The 22,538-nt window shown below is 49.6% G+C and overlaps 1 protein-coding gene across 1 annotated transcript in view; it reads right to left on the reverse strand.

Annotated features, from left to right (window-relative positions):
- Positions 1–2,732: 2,732 nt before the first annotated feature.
- Positions 2,733–22,538, reverse strand: part of DPYSL3 (dihydropyrimidinase like 3) — a 61,017-nt gene continuing 41,211 nt past the window's right edge. Inside the window, exons 7-14 of the mRNA XM_011232902.3 lie at positions 21,790–21,858; positions 18,450–18,570; positions 14,170–14,326; positions 13,135–13,276; positions 11,449–11,619; positions 10,031–10,210; positions 7,409–7,571; positions 2,733–6,029 (exon numbers count right to left, since the gene is read on the reverse strand). Coding sequence (XP_011231204.1) covers positions 5,941–6,029; positions 7,409–7,571; positions 10,031–10,210; positions 11,449–11,619; positions 13,135–13,276; positions 14,170–14,326; positions 18,450–18,570; positions 21,790–21,858 — 1,092 coding nt within the window. The 3' untranslated portion in view covers positions 2,733–5,940. The remainder of the gene's footprint in view (positions 6,030–7,408; positions 7,572–10,030; positions 10,211–11,448; positions 11,620–13,134; positions 13,277–14,169; positions 14,327–18,449; positions 18,571–21,789; positions 21,859–22,538) is intronic.

Below are 22,538 nucleotides of genomic sequence, written 5' to 3' on the forward strand. Positions count from 1 at the left end.
ACACAGTAAGCCACTTGTCCTTCCTTGTCAGCTGTGTCATTGTTTTTCCTACAGGTAGGGCTGTGGGTGCCCAAAGTCACCTGCTCGTACTTCTCTTTCCCACTGTGAGGACCGTCCTCGACCAGGGACAAGCTGGTATGAGAGATGACGTTCTAGAATGATGGAATGCAGCACCATTTAACTGATCCGCAAATACCAAACCCAAAAGCCTGACCCCCTTAGCATTCACACCTTAGGGAGCACAGCCCAGAATTCCAGATTTTGCCCTTCGCTCGGACCTTGTCCGTGACAGCCCATGCCCCTCTTTTTCAGCACTGGGCCTTGCTACTCTTCAGCCTCTTTGTCCTGTCCCATTCCATACACCGGAACAGTAGGTAGATGTTCCAACCCTGGGACAGGAGCGTCCCAGGCAGCTCTGGATCCTTGTAGCTGGAAGCAACTTCCTTTTACACCCACAGACACTTAGCAGCCAGGCCAGCTGGTTCCCTGGGCTTGTCCTGAAGTCAGTAGGCTCTTGTAAGTCATGTGGGCTCTGAAGTCCTAAATCTGAGTGGCCTGTTGTCCAGGCCATGTCAGGTGCCTTGTTTTGTCCCCAGGAGCCAACTGAGCACACGGCAAGATCTAGAACCCTTGATTCTGAAGAGTGCCACCCTTAAGTATGTGATCTCATTTTTGTCAATTCTTTGGCCCTTCCATCCCCCACTTCCTGCTCATGGTTGGTGTCCCTTTTCTGATGGCTTGATGGTAGCAGAGCTGATTCCAGAAGGTTCTTTGAAAGCAGAGAGACATTTCTTATGTCTGTGCAGTACTCTCATCCCCTACCTGGTCAGGTGTGACTCAGCCCCAAACAGCTCTCACCCACAGAGGTGTGAAAGTCACTATGTCTGTTTCACCAACATTTTTTTAAAAACACTGCCTCATCTCTTATAAACCCTACAACCTGAGTTCACTTCAGTTAAGCTTTGCCCATGCCCTTTAAACCCACTCTAATCCTAAGCAGAGCTCAGTTGCTGCCTTGGTCATGAGCTGGGACAGGTATTTCACCAATCCTGAGTTCAAGCTGCAAACAGATTATGGGCCAAACCTTGAACCTCAAACTAAAATGTGCTGAGTGTAGTTTTTGATGTTTTCTAAGGTTCAGTGTTAAAAGCTATCATCACTCTATGCTCCTGTACTGACAGCATTGTTCTACAGAAGTAAGAAGGGTTCATGACACATACAAGCAATTAATAAGAAAATACCATTCTCTGATCCCCATGTCCACCTGTTCCAGCCTACACATAGCCTCTTCACTGAGCAAAACACTCAGGCCCTGCAGGCTTGAGAAAGGTACCACGGCCATCTGCTGGTTTTGCCCATCCAGTATCCAGATCTGGTATCACAAATTGGTTGTTCTGGGTATGATCCAGAGTCCTCAGGGTTCACCTGGATCTGGGGCTGGGCACATGACCAGGTAGGGCTCATTAGCCTCAGTGTCCTAGCCAGGGTGCCTAGTCCTACGGTGAACACAGGTCCCAAGCCAGGCCAACCAAATTGGTCACTTTGGTTGGAACTAGTGAGGGAGCCTCTCTCCTTCCCAAGTTGCTAGGCAGGCAAAATGAAAACCAGGGGATGCCGATGGCCAGTTCTACTCCCACACCCAGCTTTCCAAAGAAGCACTTACTGAAAGCAAGCAGGGCTAAGAGATTAGGAGAAGTCACGTTCTAGACCCAGCTATGCTCCAATCAACCCAATTCTATCCCTGAAGTTCTCATTACACCAGACTTTTAAATACCCTTTTCAAAACAATTTTGTGCATGTGGTAGTCTACCATTTGCAATGGGAAGTATCCCATACGATATGGAAGTGGATCCAGGCGTGTTTCCCCAAAGAGAGTTTACCATAGTAGGTTCACTGGGATGTTAAAAGAGGATATAGGATAGAAGGGTTCAGCAGTCAAAAAAAGTTTGAGAACCTTGAACAGGACAAATTCTGAAAGGCTTAGGAGGTCTCTCATACCTTTTAATTGGATGATAAGACCTTAAATCTGTCAGAGGAGTAGCTTAGTAAATAATCCTTTCCAACACTCCAACACAACTTGGGATCAGTATGTTAAAGAATATACTTTGAGGGACGCCTGGGTGGTTCAGTCAGTTAAGCCTTTGGCTTGGGTCCTGATTCTGAAGTCCTGGGATTGAGCCCCGAGTCGGCTCCCTGCTCAGCAGGGAATCTGCTTCTCCTCTGCCTCAGCCCCCCATCCCCTGCTCGTGCTCTCTTTCTCTGGCTTTCTTTCAAAAAGTAAATAAAATCTTAAAGAAAAAAAGAATGCGGTTTGGAAAAAAAAGAACATACCTTGGAAAATACTTAGTTTGAATTTCCTCAAAGTCCAGGCTTTTAGGGAGAAACAGAATTTCTTTCAGGGGATGACAAAAAACAAACAGATGAAAGAAATCCTCTCAGGATCTGTACTGGACTCAGCCAGACTTTATCTCAAATGGCAATGCGTTTTACATGAGACAATCCTCAGAAAAAACTTCAGTCATTCTAAGTTCCAATAATGGTCATCAAATTCTATGGCCAAAACAAAAACTCAACCTCAACCGAGAAGACAGAAACCCCCCAAATTTCCTCCGGAAACCTCTTGTTTTCATCAAATCTGCCCCCCTCATTAACCACGTCAGTTTTATTGCACAATTTTCATAGTGCAGGTGAAACGGCACATCAAGTACAGAAGAAGGCTGGACGACAACATCCGTAATTTCATAGTTATTTTAATAACCAGGTGTACATTAACAGTCACTTGATGAACTTTTCTTTAATCTCAGCTAAACTCAAAACACAGTTTTCTTCACGGCTCAAACCAAACAGCTCTTCACGTTCCAGAGCTGCCTCACAGCTACCACAGATCACAGGGAGATTTACGGTCTGTTCATATTCACCAGACACAGAACTGAACACCCACACACCGTTTTCCAAAGAGGGAACTTGTATAATGAATGCTGGCTGCCTGGGACAGCCCATGGGTATATCTGGGACTCAAGCTGGAGTCTTCCAGGGGGGAAGGCCTGGGAAGCTTGTGGCTAGAACCAAAGTCAGGGGGGCTCATCCACCCTGTTGGGAAGGGCCTCTCAGGGTGAGTGCAAGTCCAGGCTTAGGATTAAGGCCTTCACAGCAGAGCATGACTCTCCTGGTGTAGGCATGAGGAAAAAGGCCAAAGGGTGACTGGTCTTTGAAGAAAACCCATTTTCAGGATGACTACAACACCGCCATTTTTAGAAAACAGAAAGAGAAGGAACACCTCTACGGGGTTGGCTGATCTAACAATTCCACAAATACCTTCTCAACTACCTAAGATTATGGCCCTCCCAGAGAGAACCCCAGCTGATTGCCATCTGGGTAAGGAATAACGTGAGAAGGTTGGGGGGGTGGGGAGGCAGGGCAGCCTTAGAGAGGGGCCAGGCCAAGAGACGAGAGGGCAAAAGAAAGCTTGGGCAGGAGAGAAAGGTTCAGCAAGCCCTCCCACACGTGGATGAGATACCATGAATTCTGAGAGTGCTGTGACTTGCGTCATGTTCTCTTCCTAAACCCTGTGCATAGGGAGGGCACTTTGCTGTGTCTTATGGAAAAGGACACATTTGAATATAAATTTTAACTTAAGTAACAAAGTCAAGGAAAGGGAGTTTTCTTGCAATTCTTAGGAATCTCTGTGCTTGGGAAGTTACTTATAGTAAGTGAAGAAAGGGAGGCCTTCCCAGATCACGTTGCCCATCATGAAGGCATTAGCGGGCATCCCTACAGCCTGGAAAGCTTGTGTAGGATATGAAGTTCTGGTTGAATGCTTCATTCAGCAGTCCCAGCGCAGTGCAGATGACCAGTCGGGCCATGAAAGATGTATTGTCATGCACAGACAGGTCAGGGAGGGAGGAGCTGGGCTCTAGCTACGTAAAAGGAGCAGATGGTACAGAAGAGGACGCCCCCACTGGTTTCTTGTCTTTTCCTCCACCTGGTGGTTGTGGCTGGTACTGCAACACTTCCTACAGAACAGCCCAGCCACTGAGGTATATAGCATACACGCTTCAGATCTGACAATCTCCCTCTGCCTGTAAAACTGTCATTCTGAGTTCTGCGACAGGCCCCCACATCTTTGAGTTATAAATCAAGAGCTACATGCTCCCCTTAAGTTTCCTTTAAAATAAAGGCACCATGAAAAAGCCTTAAAATTGCAAGATTCCTTATTATGAGGAGAAATGATCATTTTCAAGAACAGAACAGTAATTAGCTGGCTAGGGGGTATCCTCTTCCTTGGCTATTTCCAAATTCCTTTTTAGCCATGCATTGTGCCCTTTCCTCTGGTCTTCAGCTTATTAAAGCTGCTGTCAGAGAGAATGGCTTCTCCTGAGCACCTGAAAGGTGTTTGAGACCTGCTCTTTTTCTTCCAAGTACCTAGTACACAGGGTTAGGGGTCCTAGCAGCTGGATCCCCCAAGCACAGATATTCTGATCCCAGGGTGAATGTACTTTTTCTGCCTCTAGGCCTCTTAGTTCTACAGCTCTTCAGCTGGCTCAGAGAACTTGCTCCAACACTGAATTTTCAGACGTGGCAGGCCAGGGAAATGGACATTGAGCTTCACTTCCGTTCTGGGCCACAGAACACAAGGCTGCCTGTCATGTCCACTCACCTTGGGAGGCTTTAAAAGGAAAGAAAAAGCTCCCCCAGAGGATGTGCTAAAGGAAGAGGAGACAGATGGTTCAGGGCTGAAAAGCAGACCCATGGCCCCAGAATGTGCTCCCCCAGCTCCACAAACGAGCTTTCCTAAATCCTTGCTTGGCTCCCGTCTTAACTGAGATTACCTGTTCAGAGCAAAACTCAGAGAACATCTAAGCACTTTCATTTTCAAACAAAAAATCCTATTCAATCACAGATGTGCCTGGATCTTGAGACAGAAAAAATCGGCCACTAACCTCCAGCAAGAGAAGCCCTTCCTGGGGTCCCAGTTCGGTTGGTCCTAACTTGGGACGCCGGACGCACGCTGCTCTTCCCGGTTCGCAAAGCCGTGCGAATGAGAGGTGATCTCCAACATGTGTTTAGAGGAAGGTGTGTGAGCATGGCTGCCCTCACCCCAAGGGCCTGTGTGTGCTCCCAGCTGTTGCCTTTTAAAGAGCACCAAAAAGGCAGGCAGGACAGAGGAGGAGGGTGGTTTCCTCTCTCCTCTCTTCCTTCCCTGCCCAGGAAAGAGGAGAATTTGAAAGCAACGCTGAGAAAGAGGCCCCACCAAACACTGGCACAATCAAACAGGTGAAAGTAATGGTTGAGTTTTGGTGTTTTAATAAAATGTTCAAAGGAATAAACTCTAGGAGGGGATGTGAGAAAGTCTGGAACCTGAAGACTGCCTGCCTTCTCCACAGACCCCCGGGGACCGTGATGAAGGGACGGCTGCCCCAAGTAGCCATCTTCCGTGGAAATAAACGTGCTTCAACACAATACACAAGCCCCTTATGCTCACCCACCCACCCGCCTCCCTCTCCACGCCCTACCCCAGCACCTCTGAGCCTTCCGCCTCGCTCTGGGCTCCCACCACCCCCTCACCCCAAATAACCGCGTCCCTTTTGTTGATTTTCCTGACATCCCAGCTTTGTCTGTCCCCTTGTCATAAAATGCAGCACTACACACGCTCTCAACACTATATAGCAGACTTTTACCTTAGTAGCCTGTCTGATTGCATGCACATAAATGCGGGGAGGCAGGGTCAAACCAATCAAGGCTATGCATGAACAGAAAACAAAGCAATATTCGTAAAGCTAGGCAAGCGAGTGTAGCATCGGAGAAACATAAGGCTTGAGGCTTATTGATTCTTTAGATCGCAACTGTTTGGATTCGCTTTCCTTCTTAAATATTGGTGTACCATTTTGGCTTCAAAAAAATCTCTTCTTGCTTCTGCCCCTCTCTTTGGGGAGGGGTCGCTTAACTCAGGGACGTGATGTTAGAACGGCCTCCAGGGGGTGCCACGATGCGCTTGCTGGCCGAGCGGACCCCCTCATCCACTTGGGTGCCTGAAGTTGGCAATACATTCCCAGAAAGAGAAAAGGGAGAGCAGGGTGTGGACAAGAGAGAAATTACATTAATTTTCAGAGTGTCAGATGGCAAGTACCTTCCTGGCCTCATCTCCCAAGAAACTTCCATTCCAGTCTGTCAAGCATTCCAGGCATTTCATATCCACCCTCCTGAACACCCGTGCCCGCCAGGAGAAACCAGGTTCTCATCTAGATGCCATCGGACCCTTAGCATCGTAAAAACGATAATAAAAAACAAGGCCGATGATCTGAGAAACAGCTGTTTTACATTCACCGTGCCAAGCAAAGTCTCACGTGGCCCTCAGACACCTCGCCCGACCCTCACCACTATCCTACCACAGGGAGCTACTGTGACTGAGGCTGTGAGAGCTTAGGGAACCTGACCCAGGTCTCACAACCCGGGCCAGTGCTGGTCAGGCCCCTGCAAATCAGCATGGAAGGACGTGCTCGCGTGTGCCTACGTCCATTCACAGGGGAGCTGCCAACACGTTAGGGAGCGGGTCAGACAGGGGCAATTCAAATGGCCAAAAACAGACAAAAATTACGTGTGACAATCATGTGACCTGTGGCAACATCGCCTCAAAACCTGCAGCTTTCTCCTTCTGCCTTCCTCCCCTGACCCTGTCCCCTCGTCTCTTTCTGGCTTCTGCCAGTCCTTGCTCCTCTTCCTTCCCTAAACCTGTTCCTCTTTACCTCTACCTGCCCCTCTGGTTGTCTTGCTTCCCTTCCACTTAAATTGTTCATCGTAGAGATGCAAATCGACATTTACTTTCCCCCCTTTTAAGACTACTGGCTATGGAGCAACTGGGTAATTATTTTCTATCAATATCAGTTCTTAAAGCATAGCTGAGGTGAATGGTACGGCTAGCCCAGGGTAAGTACGCACTCAAGGGCAGCTCGTGCAAGCACCACCATTATTACTAGGAAGGGGGGGGGTGTGGAGAGTAAAAACGCCAGGTTCGAAGAAGCCCCTGCAACATCCGCTCTCTTTTTACCCTGGGCACACAGAGACGGGACAACACCACGCACAGATCCCACAGTCTCACGTGGAAAATCACCACCAATTCCTAATGGGAAGCCTCTCGCCCCCACCCCAGCAGGTGGGATCGCTAAGCAGAACTGGTCATCGTTTAAACCTGACCTTTAACCTCATCGAGCCCTACCCTGCCTTCTCAAGGGGACTTCTTTTTGATTGGGCAAAGCTTCCTGCTGGCTCCCCTCACCGTCTTTCTCAGAAGGTGTTCCAGGCTCAGGTTCGTGCTCAGCTCGGGCTCTTTCTCAGATCACCCGCCAGCTTGGAGTGCTCGCTGCTTCTCCCTTGTCCCCCTCCCCAGCGAGGAGCACCACGTCCCACTCACCGGACAGGCTGAATCCTGACTGATGGAGGTTCCTCACAGGCGGGTTGGGCCGCGTGGGCGAGCCCCGGGTGGAGCCCGCGGGGGTGCCCCCTTTGGGCGTGGTGGTCAGGTCAAACACCGGGCCGTCATACAGGCCCCTCGGGACGGCGTGCAGGTCTGCCATCTGCAGCAGAGAAAGCGCGTCACCCCTGAGTCTGTCAACAGTTAAAGGCTGTGCTAGGTAGCAAGATAAGTCAGGGAATTCAGGGGGTGGTGGGAGCCAACAAATAATAAAATAGGGTAATTTTAAGGAAAGAAGATGCAGACAATAAACGGGGCATGGGGATAGAGTGACAGTGGAAGAGGTCAGTGAAGTCCTCTCTAAATAGGTGAGCTTCCCTCTTACAGAACAAAGGAGGCTGTTGTGGGGCCGGGCAGGAGGGAAGGAGGACGCTGCGAGGGGCAGAGGACCAGGGTAGAAGGCGGCGCTCCCCGCAGAGGAAGCAGGTGGGGGAAATGTTGCAGATGGAAGGACTGCCTGTAGGCCCCGGAGCAGAGGGAGCGGGGAGGGCAGCTGTTTGGGCCAAGGTCATAAGTGCTGGCTGGGTAAGGTCCGGCGGGAGCTCCACCCACACGCTCCTCAGCACGCAGCAGAGTTGGCAAACCACAAAGGGAGCATCCTGCAGTCTGACCCCCTGGCCTCTCGCTGTGGCTGTGAACCTGTCCTGGGACTGGGGAGCCAGCCAGCACCACCCGCCCCACCCTACACCTAGCACGCTCCAGGCTAGGCCTGGTGCCAGGAGCGGGGGGCAGGGGCAGGGGGGGTCACACGAAACACGGTGCCTTCCCCGGAGGGGCCCCCGGTCTATCAGACACAGGCTGCCTGACCACACAAGGCAGCAGTGCGGCCCGCACAGCACCTACGCCCATGTCCTCTCCCCGGCTGCCGGAGGAGGCCGGCAGTACAGGGCGGCTCACGGTAAGACACCGATCACATCTGCCACAGAGCCTGCCCTCACCTCTGGGAGCGACTCAGGTGCAGGCACAGAGGCGACGCTCATGACATCTGCAGGTTCGGACAACTCAGATGGGACCTTGTTTCTAGCTGTGTTCCCCAAAATCCTTGGCCAGTAACTCTAAACCTTCAACATTTCTTTGGGTGCAGAATCTAAGTCGCATTAATGGAAATAAAGACCTAATGTAGATGGTAGGCTTGAGTTCCATTCTCTTCTCTAGTAGGCCACAGCCAGAGTGCGCAGTTAAACTCCATACCACCTAACGTTAGAGGATCACTCAGAAAGAGGTAGGGCCGGGGCAGGGATTTAAAACACTGTCAGAAGGGACACCTGGATGGCCCAGTCAGTTAAGCGTCTGTCTTGGGCTCAGGTTATGATCTCAAGGTCCTGGGATCCAGTACCGAGTCAGGCTCCCTGCTCAGTGGGGAGCCTGCTTCTCCCTCTCCCTCTGCCCCTCCCCCACCCCCGCTCTTGCTCTCTCAAAATCTTTAAAATAGAATAAAACGCTATCATAAGCAGTGCAGGGATATTCAGACTAAAGGACAGATGCGTCTGGAAACATACACGCGCTCTAAGAGACGGTGAACCTCACTCTTCGAGGGCGCCAGGGGCAGAACAGAGCGCGGGTCGACTGCAGGGAGGGACCCTTGCAGCCAGCAGGAAGAAGCCGGTTGTCACAGGCAGAGAGGGCAGCTGCCTCCGCAGACAGCGAGGCTCCCTGCATCCGCTCTCAGAGGCTGGATGTTCACTGGTGGTCTGGGAGTAGGTTGGGTGCTTGGGTACGGAGTTCCCGTGAGTCTGTCTTTAATGGCCACTACAGTGTGTCCCCAGCCCCCCCGCCTCGCCGGCACCATGACTGAAGACTCACACTCCCAGCTGCTGGATGCTGGCCCATCCCATGCACACGGATGACCGTGTGCCTTCCAACAGACAAGGTTGGGACCGGGGTCAAATTCCACCCCATCCCAGTGCTGGTCTAACCCCGCTCTGTGGATCCCTAGCCTTACTGGAAGGCAACCGTGTGGCAGGTGTGAGGGTACTGGGGGCGCTGAAAAAACAGACTTCTGGCCTCACCCCTTAATTATGTAGAGCGCTCAGTTTGTTATATTTAGGTAGATACACGGACACACATATGTGTCCGTGTATCTATCTTTCTACTTTATCTATGAAATCAGGGACATAAACAAGATTTTATGCGAACCATAGAACTAGCTAGAAGGGTTATGAACATTTGCCCTATGGAGCAACAGTGGATGGAAGAAATGAGACTGGGAGGGGTGGGTGTGGGCTGCTAATTCTCACTGTAAGCCTTCAAGAGTTATTTTTTAAAAATATATAAACATTATTTTGAATTATTAAAATTTTAGATTATTTTTAATTGAGAGTACTACAAAAATGGAGGAAAGTTATTTGAGAAAAAAGTTTCCTTGGGCCAAAAAAGTTTCGGAAACCCCCTTTTTATAGTACATTAAATCTGTGCAAGTGTCTCTGGAGAAGAGATCACTGCTGTGAACTTCTCTGGGAGGGTCCAAGGCACACAGACTCCTCCCGATCCCATGGTTACTGTCCCTGGGCCTGAATGGGACACAGTCCCTCCGCCCACCCCCAGGCCCGGCCAGCGTCTCACCTTCCTCCGGGCTTTAATGCGCTTGTAGACGTAGTCAGAGAACGGGCTGCAGGGGATGAAGCGGCCGGCCCCCTGGGTCACGTGCAGGTTGCCATCTTCCAGCATGATCTTGCCCTGGCAGATGACCACCAGAGGAGCCCCACGCAGCTCCAACCCTTCAAAGATGTTATACTCTGCAGCCTAGAGACAGGGATGAGAGGCAAAGCCATGAGTGGGGGCGAAGGATGGGGAGAAGAGGAACACGGTTTTCCTGGGCGTGGGGCCTGCCTTCAGCCTCACTATAACCAACGCACCAGGGAAGCCAGGAAGAGCCTCCAACGCCACCTGAAGCTTTGGGTGGGTATAAGCCTCTGGAGAGAGATGGCTGCTAAGTAGAGACTGGACTTGCCAGCAAAGAGAAGAATCTAAAGATTTTTAGAAAGGCCCTGGTGTGGAAGGACATTTTGCCACTGGCGGTGTTCAAAGAGAAGCTCAGAAACTGTCAGGGATGCTGTGCTTGGCCCTCCTGTAGGCACTGGGTGAGTGGGTGGGCTCCACCACCTTTAGGTCTCCACTAGCCCAAAAGTGAATGATGTGACACAATGTTTGAATGAAGGCCATCCCCACCAAATATGGGATTTCTCTCCACGGCCTTCATTTATTCACCAAGCAGGAGGCATTACTGCAAAGGGTCAAGGACATCCGTTTGGAGTCCAGATGCGTGGGTCTGAATCCTAACTTCACCATTTACTTGCTGGATGAATTACTGAATTTCCCTGCACCTCCATTTCCTCCCCGATAAAATGCGGATGATAACAGTGCCTATAACGGAGATTCAGTGAATGAAAAGCACACTGCCTGAAACATAAATGCTTTAAAAATATGAACTATTTTTACTAACACAGATGAGGCCCTTTCCCTTAGGGACTGGGCTTTAATTATTATCCTTTACACGAAACTCCTCGTGAGGAAGTTGTCTGGGCTGCTGACCAATTTTTTTCATGTTCTCTCTCCTTTTAGGTGCAGGGGGGATCCCTGACCTCCCCACCCTCCTCGGGTAAGGTCAAGCACAGGGCTGGCTTGGGCCAGTGCGGTATGAGAGGAAGGGCCATATACCACTTCTCTTAGGAAACCTTTTCTTAGACAGTACTCCAGGGACCATGACCTGGTCCCCGGCCTCAGCGATCACGGAGGCGGGTGTAGACATGTCACCTCTGTGTTGACTGTGCTGGGAGCAGCCCCCTGCTGACCCATCAAGGAGAGCAGGAGTGAGGAGTAACGTGCTAAGGTGTTACATCACTGAGAATTTGGTAAGGTTTGTGACTGCGACCCATCCTGGTCTAGTTGGCCTGGGACAAGGCACACGTACACATCTTTCCTGGCTGACTTCCACCCGCGCCTTCTCCACGCTGCTCTTCTCCCGCCTGCACGAGCCTTACCGACTGGTGGTTCTTGGCAGAGACAATCTTCACCGCATCCGGATCCCAGATCACCAGGTCGCTGTCAGAACCCACAGATATTCTCCCCTTGCGGGGATACAGGTTGAAGATCTTGGCGGCATTTGTGCTTGTCACAGCCACGAACTGGTTTTCATCCATTTTCCCGGTGGCCTATGGGAATACCAAAAAAACTCAGCGCAGGGCTCCCACGGTCAGAGCACCGTGACCACAGGGACGGGCCTCTGAGGTGATAAGTACAGACCCCACCCACAAGCTGCCCACCTGGCCGCGCTGTCCCGGTTACACGCACAGTGGCTAACCCGCGGCTTCGGGAGGCCGTTACGACTCCTGGAGTGTGCGTTTTCTCTGGATATGTGCATACACTTACTTCTTTGCCCCTCTAATTCCAAAAAGAATTACAGAGTTCCCAGTAAAAACAAATGTGGTTACGAGCTCCTGTTTTAGATATTTGTTTGTATTTGCATGGTTGCGGGATAAGCACAGAAGAGCTTCCCCCAAATGATAATAATGGTTAACCCTGGGTTGTCGAATTATGATTGATTTTTGTTTTCTTTCATGTGTGTGCTTTTCTGAGCTTTCCAAGTGTTCTTTTAATGAGAATGTATCATGTAGAATTAAAAAATATATATATTATTTTTAACAATTCCAGATTGTACTAAGATAACTATATATATACACAAATACTAAGATAACTATATATATTCACAAATATGTAACAGGGTTGAAGAAAAAAACAAAACCTAAGTATGTGAGAGAAGAGACAAAAATATTTATACTTTTCCTCTTTACAAAACAAAAAGCCTGGATTTAGTTTCAAATCTAACTTTGAACTTCCTAGGAGCTAAGATAAGAAGGGAAATAATATGGTGGCTTACACTGTGTAGATGAGTGAGGCATTAGTTCATAAGCAATATATGTGGCTCAGAAATAATTGTCTTTAGGGTTTTTAAAATAAAAGAGAAGGGGGGCGCCTGGCTGGCTCAGTTGGTAGAGCACGCAACTCCTGATCATGGGGTTGTGAGTTCGAGCCCTATGTTGGGTGTAGAGATTACTTAAAAATAAATTCTTTTAAAAATATAATAAAATTAAAAAATAAAAAAGGAAGTGATCAACTTAATGCGTTAATTATTATTTTTACTAAGGCCTTTGGGACAGCCTTCATTTGCATGGCTATTTCTTTTGTCAGCTTCTGTCATGTTATTAAAGAAAATAAAACCAGGCCTATTGTTAGAAGACTTTGGTCAACAATCCCTCGTACAGCCTAGATGACCACACACTCAGTGAAGGGCATCCTTGATGAGCAAGTTGACTTCAGTCTCTTAGGCATACATGTCCCTTGCTTACCATTTCAATGGGTTCTGTCGAGAGACGTTTCAAAAGAAGTGATAACGTTCTCCAGAGAAAGAATTTTAATTCACTATTAAGTACAGTTCATTCATGCCATCAGATGAAGGGTCTGTATGTGTGGCTCCTACTTCTTAACAATCTAGAGGAGGAGGTCTCCTCACAATCTCAAGGCTCATCCCTCTAGAAATGATATTGCTACACCACTTGAGACATATGGTTCCAGAAACATCTCAGCAGGCATGAGGGCTCACCTACAAAGAATCAGTGGCAGGAGGCTCTGATCTGGCCCTGGCCCCCATCCATGACCTTGATCCTTACCACAGCCTTGTCCCAGATGACAGACATCCGCTCTTCCACACCATTGGTGCCCTCAGGGATGGCTGTGAAGTTGTCCTTCCCAATCGCCTTCTGGGCAGTGCTGAAGGTGCAGTGGGCACTCCCAGAGAGCTGCAGGTCTCCACTGGCAAAGGAAAAAAGCTCCATATAAACCAGAGAAGTGGCTTAGAGGCACCACCGGGGACAAGCATCAAGTGTCTAATGGCAGCATTCTGAATTCGAGGACTTGAGTTTAGGATCTTTTCTGTACTTCTTAGCAGCTGTGTGAGCATAAGTGAGTTCTTTCCTTCCCCGGGGCTTACAGTTAGCCCAAATGGAAAACCAGGGGGTTAGATCATCTCTGGGTAACAAAATACAAGAGACCCAAATGAGTGACGGGACTGACCCTACATGTCCTGGTGGCAGGGTCAGCCATCAATGAGCGTCCCTTTCATTTCAGTTAGGTGCTGTTCAAAATTAGGCACATGGGGGCGCCTGGGTGGCACAGCGGTTAAGCGTCTGCCTTCGGCTCAGGGCGTGATCCCGGCGTTATGGGATCGAGCCCCACATCAGGCTCCTCTGCTATGAGCCTGCTTCTTCCTCTCCCACTCCCCCTGCTTGTGTTCCCTGTCTCGCTGGCTGTCTCTATCTCTGTCAAATAAATAAATAAAATCTAAAAAAAACCCAAAACGAAACAAAATTAGGCACATGATCTGACCCTCAGTTGCTTAACCTGTAAAATGGAGATGACAGTCTCTCGCGCATACAGTTGTCGTGAGGATCAATGAGTTCGTGTGTGTAGTCTCGCCACAGGACTTAACACATGCTATATGTTAACTGCTGCTGTCATTATTAATATGGTTACTGTTAGTCATCTGTGAACTATGACAGGAAGAGCCCGTTGCTCTCCGTGTGTTCTCCTCACTGCACATTCTAGTCTGGCTGATGGATGGGCTGCTCCAGTCCTCATCCCACCCTCCCACCCCAGTCCCACGAGGTTTCCACGGGATGCATGCTGCTCGTCATCCCCGCACCAACCTGGCCAGCAAGGAGTTGATGTAGTCAGGAGTGGTTGGGTCAGGGCTCAGAGGTGGAGATGTCACAAAGGCAGCTGCCTTAGCCCAGTTCTTGCTCCAGTAATGGGTTCCATCTGTGCCGAGGCTGGCAGTGATGGGCTCACCAAAGACCACGTTTCCTGCGATGGTAGGAAAGAGGCGATGGGTTTGCATAACGTCTGTGCTGCTCTGGGCCGGGTTCAGGTAATCACGGCCCCGAGCCCTCCTCAAGGCTTGTGGCTCTGAAGTCAGGCAGGCCTGGGGGCAAGTCCATGTGCCCACCTTTTCTAAGCCTCTGCTTTTCTATCTGCTAAACATGAACAATGTCGTATCCCCTAGCTCACAAGAAGCCATTGGTTATAAGGTGCAGCTTTGAGCCCCAATTTGAGGCAAAACAAAAAATGTATATATACTGATTCTAAGATTCATTGACATCTCAGAAATGTTAAAATATGGACTAGGCCTGTCCTGGAATAGATGAAATAAGACCACGTCTACTTCTGAGGATTCTGAAAATGAAAGGATCTGGGGGCCCCTGAGTGGCTCAGTCAGTTAAGCATCTGCCTTCAGCTCAGGTCATGATCCCAGGGTCTTGGGATCCAGCCTCATGTCGGGCTCTCTGCTCAGCGGTAGCCTGCTTCTCCCCGGCCTGCTGCTCCTCCTGCTTGTACTCTCTCTACCTCTGTCAAATAAATAAATAAAATTTTAAAAAGAAAAAAACTTAAAAAAAATGAAAGGATCTGGCACGTACAAAGTGTGTGGTACACACGAGACGCTTGGTGACTGCGATTTCCTTATACTACTGCTACTCCTTCCCACGGCAGACGCCCAAAGCCCCCAGCGTGCCTGCATGCCTAGGAGCCGCCAGCTCCTGCTTGTTGCAAGGACATGCTCTGGTTCCACAACGAGGTTCTCACAATCTTTCCATCATGCTTGGTACTCCATAACCTAAAACAAGGAGTGATATCTGCTCTTGGGTACCCAATAACCTGGGACACATCAAAGATGAGGCTCACTTCTTGGACCCTGTGTCTGCAATTCAGGGTTTATATGCGCAAACCAAGCAGCAAGGAGAAGGGATACTGGGAAATAAACTGATCTAAGCTGAGCTTCTTAAAGAAGAAGGGAGAGAGAAAGAGAAGGCAAATGCTGTCTCACAGAAGGTTGTTTGGTACCAAGTTTCTCTACACCAGAATCTTGGGCAAAAGATGCTCCATAAAGCCCTGGACTTCTCTAGCTTCAGTCCTCCACCTTCCACATTCAAGTTCCCCCCATTGTCAAAGTGTAGGAAGGCTCTATGGCCAAAATTATAAATACATCTTGCCTTCCTTCAACTCCAATCTATGGGTTTTGGTTGCCTGGAATTCTTTACCAAAAGAATTCTAAATACGCTCTTGGTTTCACTGTAAGAGTCAAGACTGACTTGTGATGTCTGCCATAGGCAAAAGAAGGAATCGATGGCAATGATAGCCCTGCTCTTTGGGAGGACGGGAAAAAGGATCCACACAAGACTAACGAGAATTTCAAGGGCTCCCTAAAGCAATTTACCCAACTAAATCATATAGGACCACAAAGAAAGAAATGGAGGTCAAGGCAAGCCCCAGGTACTATTAAGCGAAACACGATCTTAGAAGTGGAAGAACTCTGGGGCGCCTGGGTGGCTCAGTTGGTTAAACGTCTGCCTTCAGCTCAGGTCATGATCCCAGGGTCCTGGGATCGAGCCCCACGTTGGGCATCTTGCTCAGTAGGGAGCCTGCTTCTTCCTCTTCCCCCGCTCGTGCTCTCTCTCTCTCTAATAAATAAATAAAATCTCTTTAAAAAAAAAGTGGAAGAACTCTCCCTTCGGACTATTTTTAGATGGAAGAGTAGAATAAGCAAAAATTTTAATAATGGTTGGGTTTGAACACCAGCTCTCCCAGCTGGGAGATTCTGACACATTGTGCTTCAATTTCCTCATCTGAAAAATGGGGATAATGTCTATTTCTCAGGGCTCTCTGACAATTCTACATAACAATAAATTTGAAGTATTTATCTCTGTGTGGGGCATACAGTTGGTCCTTATTAAACTGTGAATCCCTAATATTAATTCTGAGCAGCTGTGCAGAGTTGTTGAAGAATACTTGGTGAGTGAAGACACCGGACTTCAGGTCAGGAGGGAAGAGAGTAAGCCCTGCTATACTCTCTCCCTGCTCTGAGTACTCTTCTTTCCTTCCCTGCGAATGACAGGTCCCGAGATGTTTCCTGGCTTCCGTGTCAGGAGTCAGCGTTTCAGCCCTGAAACAAGGTCTCCCTGCCTCCCAGCCACCCTGGAGACATGGCTGTCCTAGCTCTTCTTGCCAGACAATCACGAGCCAGAAGGCAAAGGGTGAGGCACCTTTCTCCAGGAGTTTAAAAGAAGACCCAGTGTATAGTGGAGGCTCTCTGTCCTTAAGACTCTCGGTCATCCTGAGATGGTTCTGAGGGAGGATGTAGCCATGAGCAGAAGGCATGAGAGTAAGTATGGTAGGTGGTCTTAGGGAGAGGGTGGGAGGGTTCCCCATGCATTTTTCTTGCTCACTTGCTTGCTTTTTTTCTTTTTGCCTTTCTCCAAGAATGGGTAAGGAAGATTGGGCTACTTTCCTGGCTCTCACCCAATGACTCATACCCAGGAGAGCAGCCACCCATGTCACGCTGGGACATTTACGAGCAAAGAAAGAAAATAGCAGGCTTACTGTGAGCGGGGTAAGGCAGGAGATGCCCCAGAATGTACTAGCTACGAAGCCTGCCTAGACAATTAGGAAGAATCCCCTCCCAGAAGAAAAGGGTCCCCTTTGCCAGAAGGGCAAGCAGCTGAACACTCAGCCATCAGAGTCAGGGGAACTATTTTTAGCCACCCAAGCCACCCACATGCGGGTCTTTACAGACCCGCTCAGAGTTTGGTGGATAAGTCCCTTATCTGGGGTCTCCACGACCAGAATGGCCGCCGGCACAGAGTGGTAACGAGTATACACACGGGCCTAGGAAATCCTTTCTCCGGCTAACACAGGGCCCCACACCTCCAGGTTCTCAACCATACGCTGTTCACAAGTGAGCCCATGACTGTGCCACGGAAGACGAGAATAAAAAGCAGAAGAGAAAGCTCTGAAATGAGAGTAAACTTCTGCTTGGTACCGGAGGAGCAAATGAAGCCCAAGTTAACAGACACGGAGGAAAACAGCAGGAGGCAGAAGGCGGTGGGGACAAAGCCCCGGGGTGTGAAGGCCGTGCCACTAATCATGCTTTAGAGACCCATTCAACCCCTTGTCCGAAATCAGCTGTGCTAACCTGTGTGGCTCAGGTGGTGGGACCCCGCCCCTGCTCGCTGCCCTCCACCCTGGCCGATCAATACAGCATCCCCAGAGCAGACACTGGCTCTAGGAGGGGCCCATGACCCAAGCCGAGGCAATCAGAGCCCTCCTGGGCGCTTCTGATGGAGCTGCTGGAAAAGCTCCATCTTTGATGGATGCCCCCCCCATCGAATGCTGAGGACAACGGGTGCCTCTGAGCATTTACTCTTGTCACTGTTCACCCTGAAAATGAAGCCAAAAGAGAGGAAAACAGAGACAAGAAAGGATCAAGAGTGATAGAGCCCCAACATCATTGTTGAAACCCCTTGATCCAGCTATGCCTGAAACACCTTCAACCAATAATTTACTTTTGTTTGTTTAAGTCCATTTGAGTTGGATCTTTGAATTCTGCACCCACTATAATCTTGACTAGTATGTCCATTTATAAAGCTCAGATAAAGTGAACTGACAATGAAGGATCAAAGGGAGGAAGAAAGACTCCTGGGGCACCTGGCTGGCTCAGATGGTTAAGCGTCTGCCTTCGGCTCAGGTCATGATCCCAGGATCCTGGGATCAAGCCCCACGTCTGGCTCCTGGCTCAGGCGGGAGTCTGCTTCTCCCTCTCCCTCTGCCTCTCCCCCTGCTCATGCTCTCTCTTTCTGTATCTCCGTCTCAAATGAATAAAATCTTAAAAAAAAAAAAGAAAGACACCTCAAAGCACTGATTGAAGCTGTGTCATCCCAGACAAACCACTCGCCCTTCCTGAGCCTAGTAAACTCACCCACCAAGTGGGAGAAATGCCAGAGTCCTGCCATCCACACGGGACCCCCTGCACTAACAAGGAGGAAGGGCTTCCCAGAGAGCAAGGCAAGGAGTAAAATAAGCACATTCCCACAGGACAGCCAGAGGGGGGAAGGAGCCACATGGCTGGTGCCGGGCCCTTGGGAGCACCAATCACCTTTTTTCCTGGCTTGCGAGATCAGGTCCGCCGCACTCTTGCTCATGACCTTCGTGACGTAGAGTGGACAGTTGGTTTGGCTCGCAATGGTGATGGCACGGAACACAGCCTCAGCTTCCAGCTGCAAAAAGAAGTCCCGGGAGTCAAGAGAAGCACAAGCCTCTTAGGGGCCACTCCCCTGCCTCTGCAAGCTGAGAATGTAGCAAAGCACAGAGCTGCAAAGCCCAGAGGGTCTGCAGTTAGAGGCCCCCGACCCACCACGTCCCCGCTGTGGTGCTTCACTTGGCATCTCAGAGTCTCGCCCTCACCTTCCTAGGTTGCTTCCCTCCTCTCCCTGTCATGATCCCAGTGGCTTCATGTGATGGAAGCTTTTGCTCCCCAGTCTTCCCAGACAGATTCTCTGGCAAAGCATCCCAACACCAATATGGAAATAATAACCAGAAAAGGTAATTAGACATCAAATCCTTTCCTGCAGAGGTGGTCAGAGGTGGCCATTCCAGCAGGCATTTCTTACACTGATAATTCCCAGGCTTCCAGGGCACTGGGGTGGCTCAGTCAGTTAAGGGGCTGACTCTTGATTTCAGCTCAGATCATGATCTCAGGGTTGTGGGACTGAGCCCCACAGCAGGCTAAGCACACTTAGTGTGACCTCTGCTTGAAATTCTCCCTCTCCTCTCCCTCTGTCCCTTCCCCCACTTGTGCTCTCTCTCTCTCTGTCTCTACAATAAATAAATAAAATCTTTAAAAAGAAAATGAGTCCCAGGCTTCTCAGCAGAGGGTTCTCTTCTTCTCGATTTCTTCCATCCTCTCCAAGGTAGAATCTACATGTTCAAATACGCTAACCAACTTGGTTGGATTTATTCAGTAAGAAATAATGAGTTTCCCCTTACTTTATTAACAAACGGTCTTTAGAGCTCAGGTTCTTTCAAATGGCCTGGGTCTGGGTTCTGGTTCTGCCACAGAGAAGCCGGGCGACCTCGGGTATGGTACATAACCTCCCAAAGCCTCAGTTTCCTGTCTATAAAATGGGGACAGTAATAGGACCTGGCACACAGGGCTGTTGTGAGGATTCTAAGAGTTCATCCTTTAAGGCACCTGACCTGCCCCTGGAACAAGGCAAGTAAGCCTGGCAGGCGGGCTGCTGGTCTTAGTGCTCATCACAGCTCCTGGCCAGTGTGGGAGAGCCTGTGTCACTGCCCAAAGCCCACAGCAGTCCGATTCAGCCCAAAGCAATGATGCTGGCATTCTCCCATTCAATCGGCAACAGTTCCATGTTGGATGGATAGGACATTCTGGTCAGCCTATGCAGCCCAACACTTTAAAAAAATACCAAAAACAGCTTGCAGATGCCCGGTGTTTGCATAACGCAAACCAACCACTGCCCTCGGTGGGTGTGGTTCAGGACACAGACTCTAGAACTTGGCGGGCCCTGCCTGCTGGCATCCCCCAAGCTGCACTTGCTTCCAAGGGGACGAGCCCCTGGAGCCTCTGACCACAGGTAAATATGGCCACCTTCCTGAAGCACCCGGACTTCGGGAGCAAAGCTCAGGTTCAGCTCTCTCTGCACAGGGTGTGCTGAGATGGTAGCAGAGTGTGCTCTGAACCGAAGAGGGGCTGGCCCCCCCTCCGCCCATCCCTCCTTCTTCACACCTGTGCTGCCCACTGCACTCCCCACGGCCTCAGTCTGGCCCCTCGGGTCCCACTCCCTCCCAGCTCTGCGGGCTCTTCAGCACCTTGACAACATGACTATCTTTGGAAGGTGACATCACCCTGCAGCTTCACCCAAAAGGGCTTTCAGGGTTGTCCAGATCTACAGCTGAGAAGCTTTTTACTAAAAAGGAGACGGGAACAGGAGGAGTGGGGTGGGGAGGGGTTGGGAAAACAAACCAAGGAACAAAAATAGACTTCGCTCAGAAATCCCCTGGCTGCCACTACACAAACCCATCTTGCCAGCAAATCTCTGCCGCAACCAGCATTTAGGGAAAGTTTCATAAACGGTGTCGATCACCCTGGCCCGCTCACACCGCGTAAACAGCTTTCCAGTCCTTCACATGGGAGCAGCTAGGGGCTTAACCCCCTGAGCCTTCGCTTCTTCACCCAACAGTAATGCCCAGCACCCCGAGCAGCAGCAAGGACAGCTAAGGTAATTAGCACAGCGCCGGGTATGGGCTAGCGTTCCGTAGAAGGGGCCTGATATTCCAGAGCCAGACCTTTCTGGAATGCTGTGAAATAAGGATAAATGATTTCAACCGGGAACAACAAGGTCATTAGACGCCGAGGAGTGTCAGGAGTGCTGACAGTTCTGCTTCTCCAGCTGGGCACGAGTGACACAACTGTATTCAGCTCGTAAAAATTCCTCGAATGTTCATGATAGGAACATTTGTCTGTGCGTGACCTTTTAATTTTTAAAAGCCTCTAAAAGAGATAGGCCACAGGAATCACTTGTTTCTGGTTCTGCCTTCTGCAGAGTGGGGGGGGCTGGGGTGACAGGGCAGGAGCTGGGCTCAGGCTACTTGCACAGAGGGCCCTGAAGGCACTCCAGGCGCCACTCCCGGGCTGGCCTCCCAAAGCCGGTATGCTGTCAGCCGTGTGGCCAGCCAAGGCCCCGTTCTGCGCCCTGTGCCAGCAGCTAAAGCTGCCGACATCCCAAACACATGCGATCAACCACTAGTTAGCATCTATTCACTCGTCAGCTGGTAAGCAGGCCCTACCCTATTCATCATTCATTTTACACGAGGGAAACGCCCATACCCAGACTTAATCATCACCGTACAACAAATCGATAGACATAATGTCTATGAAACACCCACTCCACCTACTACCCATATGGCTGATATTTTATTTTGCAGGACTCAGAATATAATATGGAATCAGGGAGGAAGCGGAAATGTCTTTGAGATGGACCCTGATTAAGAAAGGATTTAGGTATTTACCTCTCCAACTGAAAAGGTGTGGAAGACCCTCCACCTTGAGTTCTCTTTAGAGAGACAAGGGGTCGCAAGTAAGCATTTCCCTTATGTTGCTTTCTACTTTTCTCTGAGTCCCTTGAGTTGGTCCATCAGATGTGTGGTCTTTGGAAGAAATGTTCCAATACTGCTGCCTGGTACTCACAGACTCTCCCCACCTTTCCTCAAGGTTTGCTCCTACCCCGTGTAAGCACGTGCCTGGGGAAGGCAGGCCAAACACAAACACTCCAAGTGTCAAACGAGCAAAAGGCCATTTACCAGGCTGCTGGGAACTGTAGGAACACGAGTCTCCCGGAAGATGATGGAAAAACAGAGCACCTCCACTGCTGTCCTGCCCCCTCCTCCAGCCCAGTCCCCGGCCGCCCGCAACTCACCTCCTCTGGTCTGCTTAGCACATGGCCTTCTGGGCCAGTGATCCCCATTTCCAACATCCGGGTTTGCTCCTACAGCAAGAAAAGAACCGAGAACAGTTTTGAGATAAGCTCCACTGAGGCGTGGAAAAACTATACTGGTATCTTAATCTGAAGAAAAGTGTCCAAGGGAACAAAAAGAATAAGACGTGTATGTTGAATACATTTGTTAATGCTCCATCTGGAATTATAAAATAGGGTCAAGTCTTTTTTTTTTATTTTTTTTTATTATATTATGTTAATCACCATACAGTACATAAAATAGGGTCAAGTCTTAACTAAGAGGAGAAAAAAACGTTTCAGGGTAGCTTTTTTTTTTTTTTTATTAAAAGGACGGCAGTCACTTAGAGCATCAGAATTTTGTCGCTGTTACACATCAAAAGTCACACCAACTCACTTACTTCTTACAGCTTCCTGCTGTGTTTCGCAAGGTCTAGTCGCCTCCCCCCTACATCAGAATCACCGGGCTTGCTTTTGTAGCCGTGCGGCTGTCTGGCCCTCTCCAAATCAGAATGGAGAGGTGAAATTCTAGGGATCTGTGCTCTAACAAAGCCCTCGGGCTTTCTTGTCGTTTAAATGGATGGCTGCAACAAACGACTCAGAATTTAACCAGACGAAACAATGCCTCCAAACAGCATTACCTGACTTGGTCTTGCGGTCAGATTCTATTTAGTCTGTTTTGTGACAAAATTGCCTACCCCTCACAGCTGATG

Source organism: Ailuropoda melanoleuca, chromosome 3 (genome assembly GCF_002007445.2).
Source record: "Ailuropoda melanoleuca isolate Jingjing chromosome 3, ASM200744v2, whole genome shotgun sequence".
Lineage (NCBI taxonomy): Eukaryota > Metazoa > Chordata > Mammalia > Carnivora > Ursidae > Ailuropoda > Ailuropoda melanoleuca.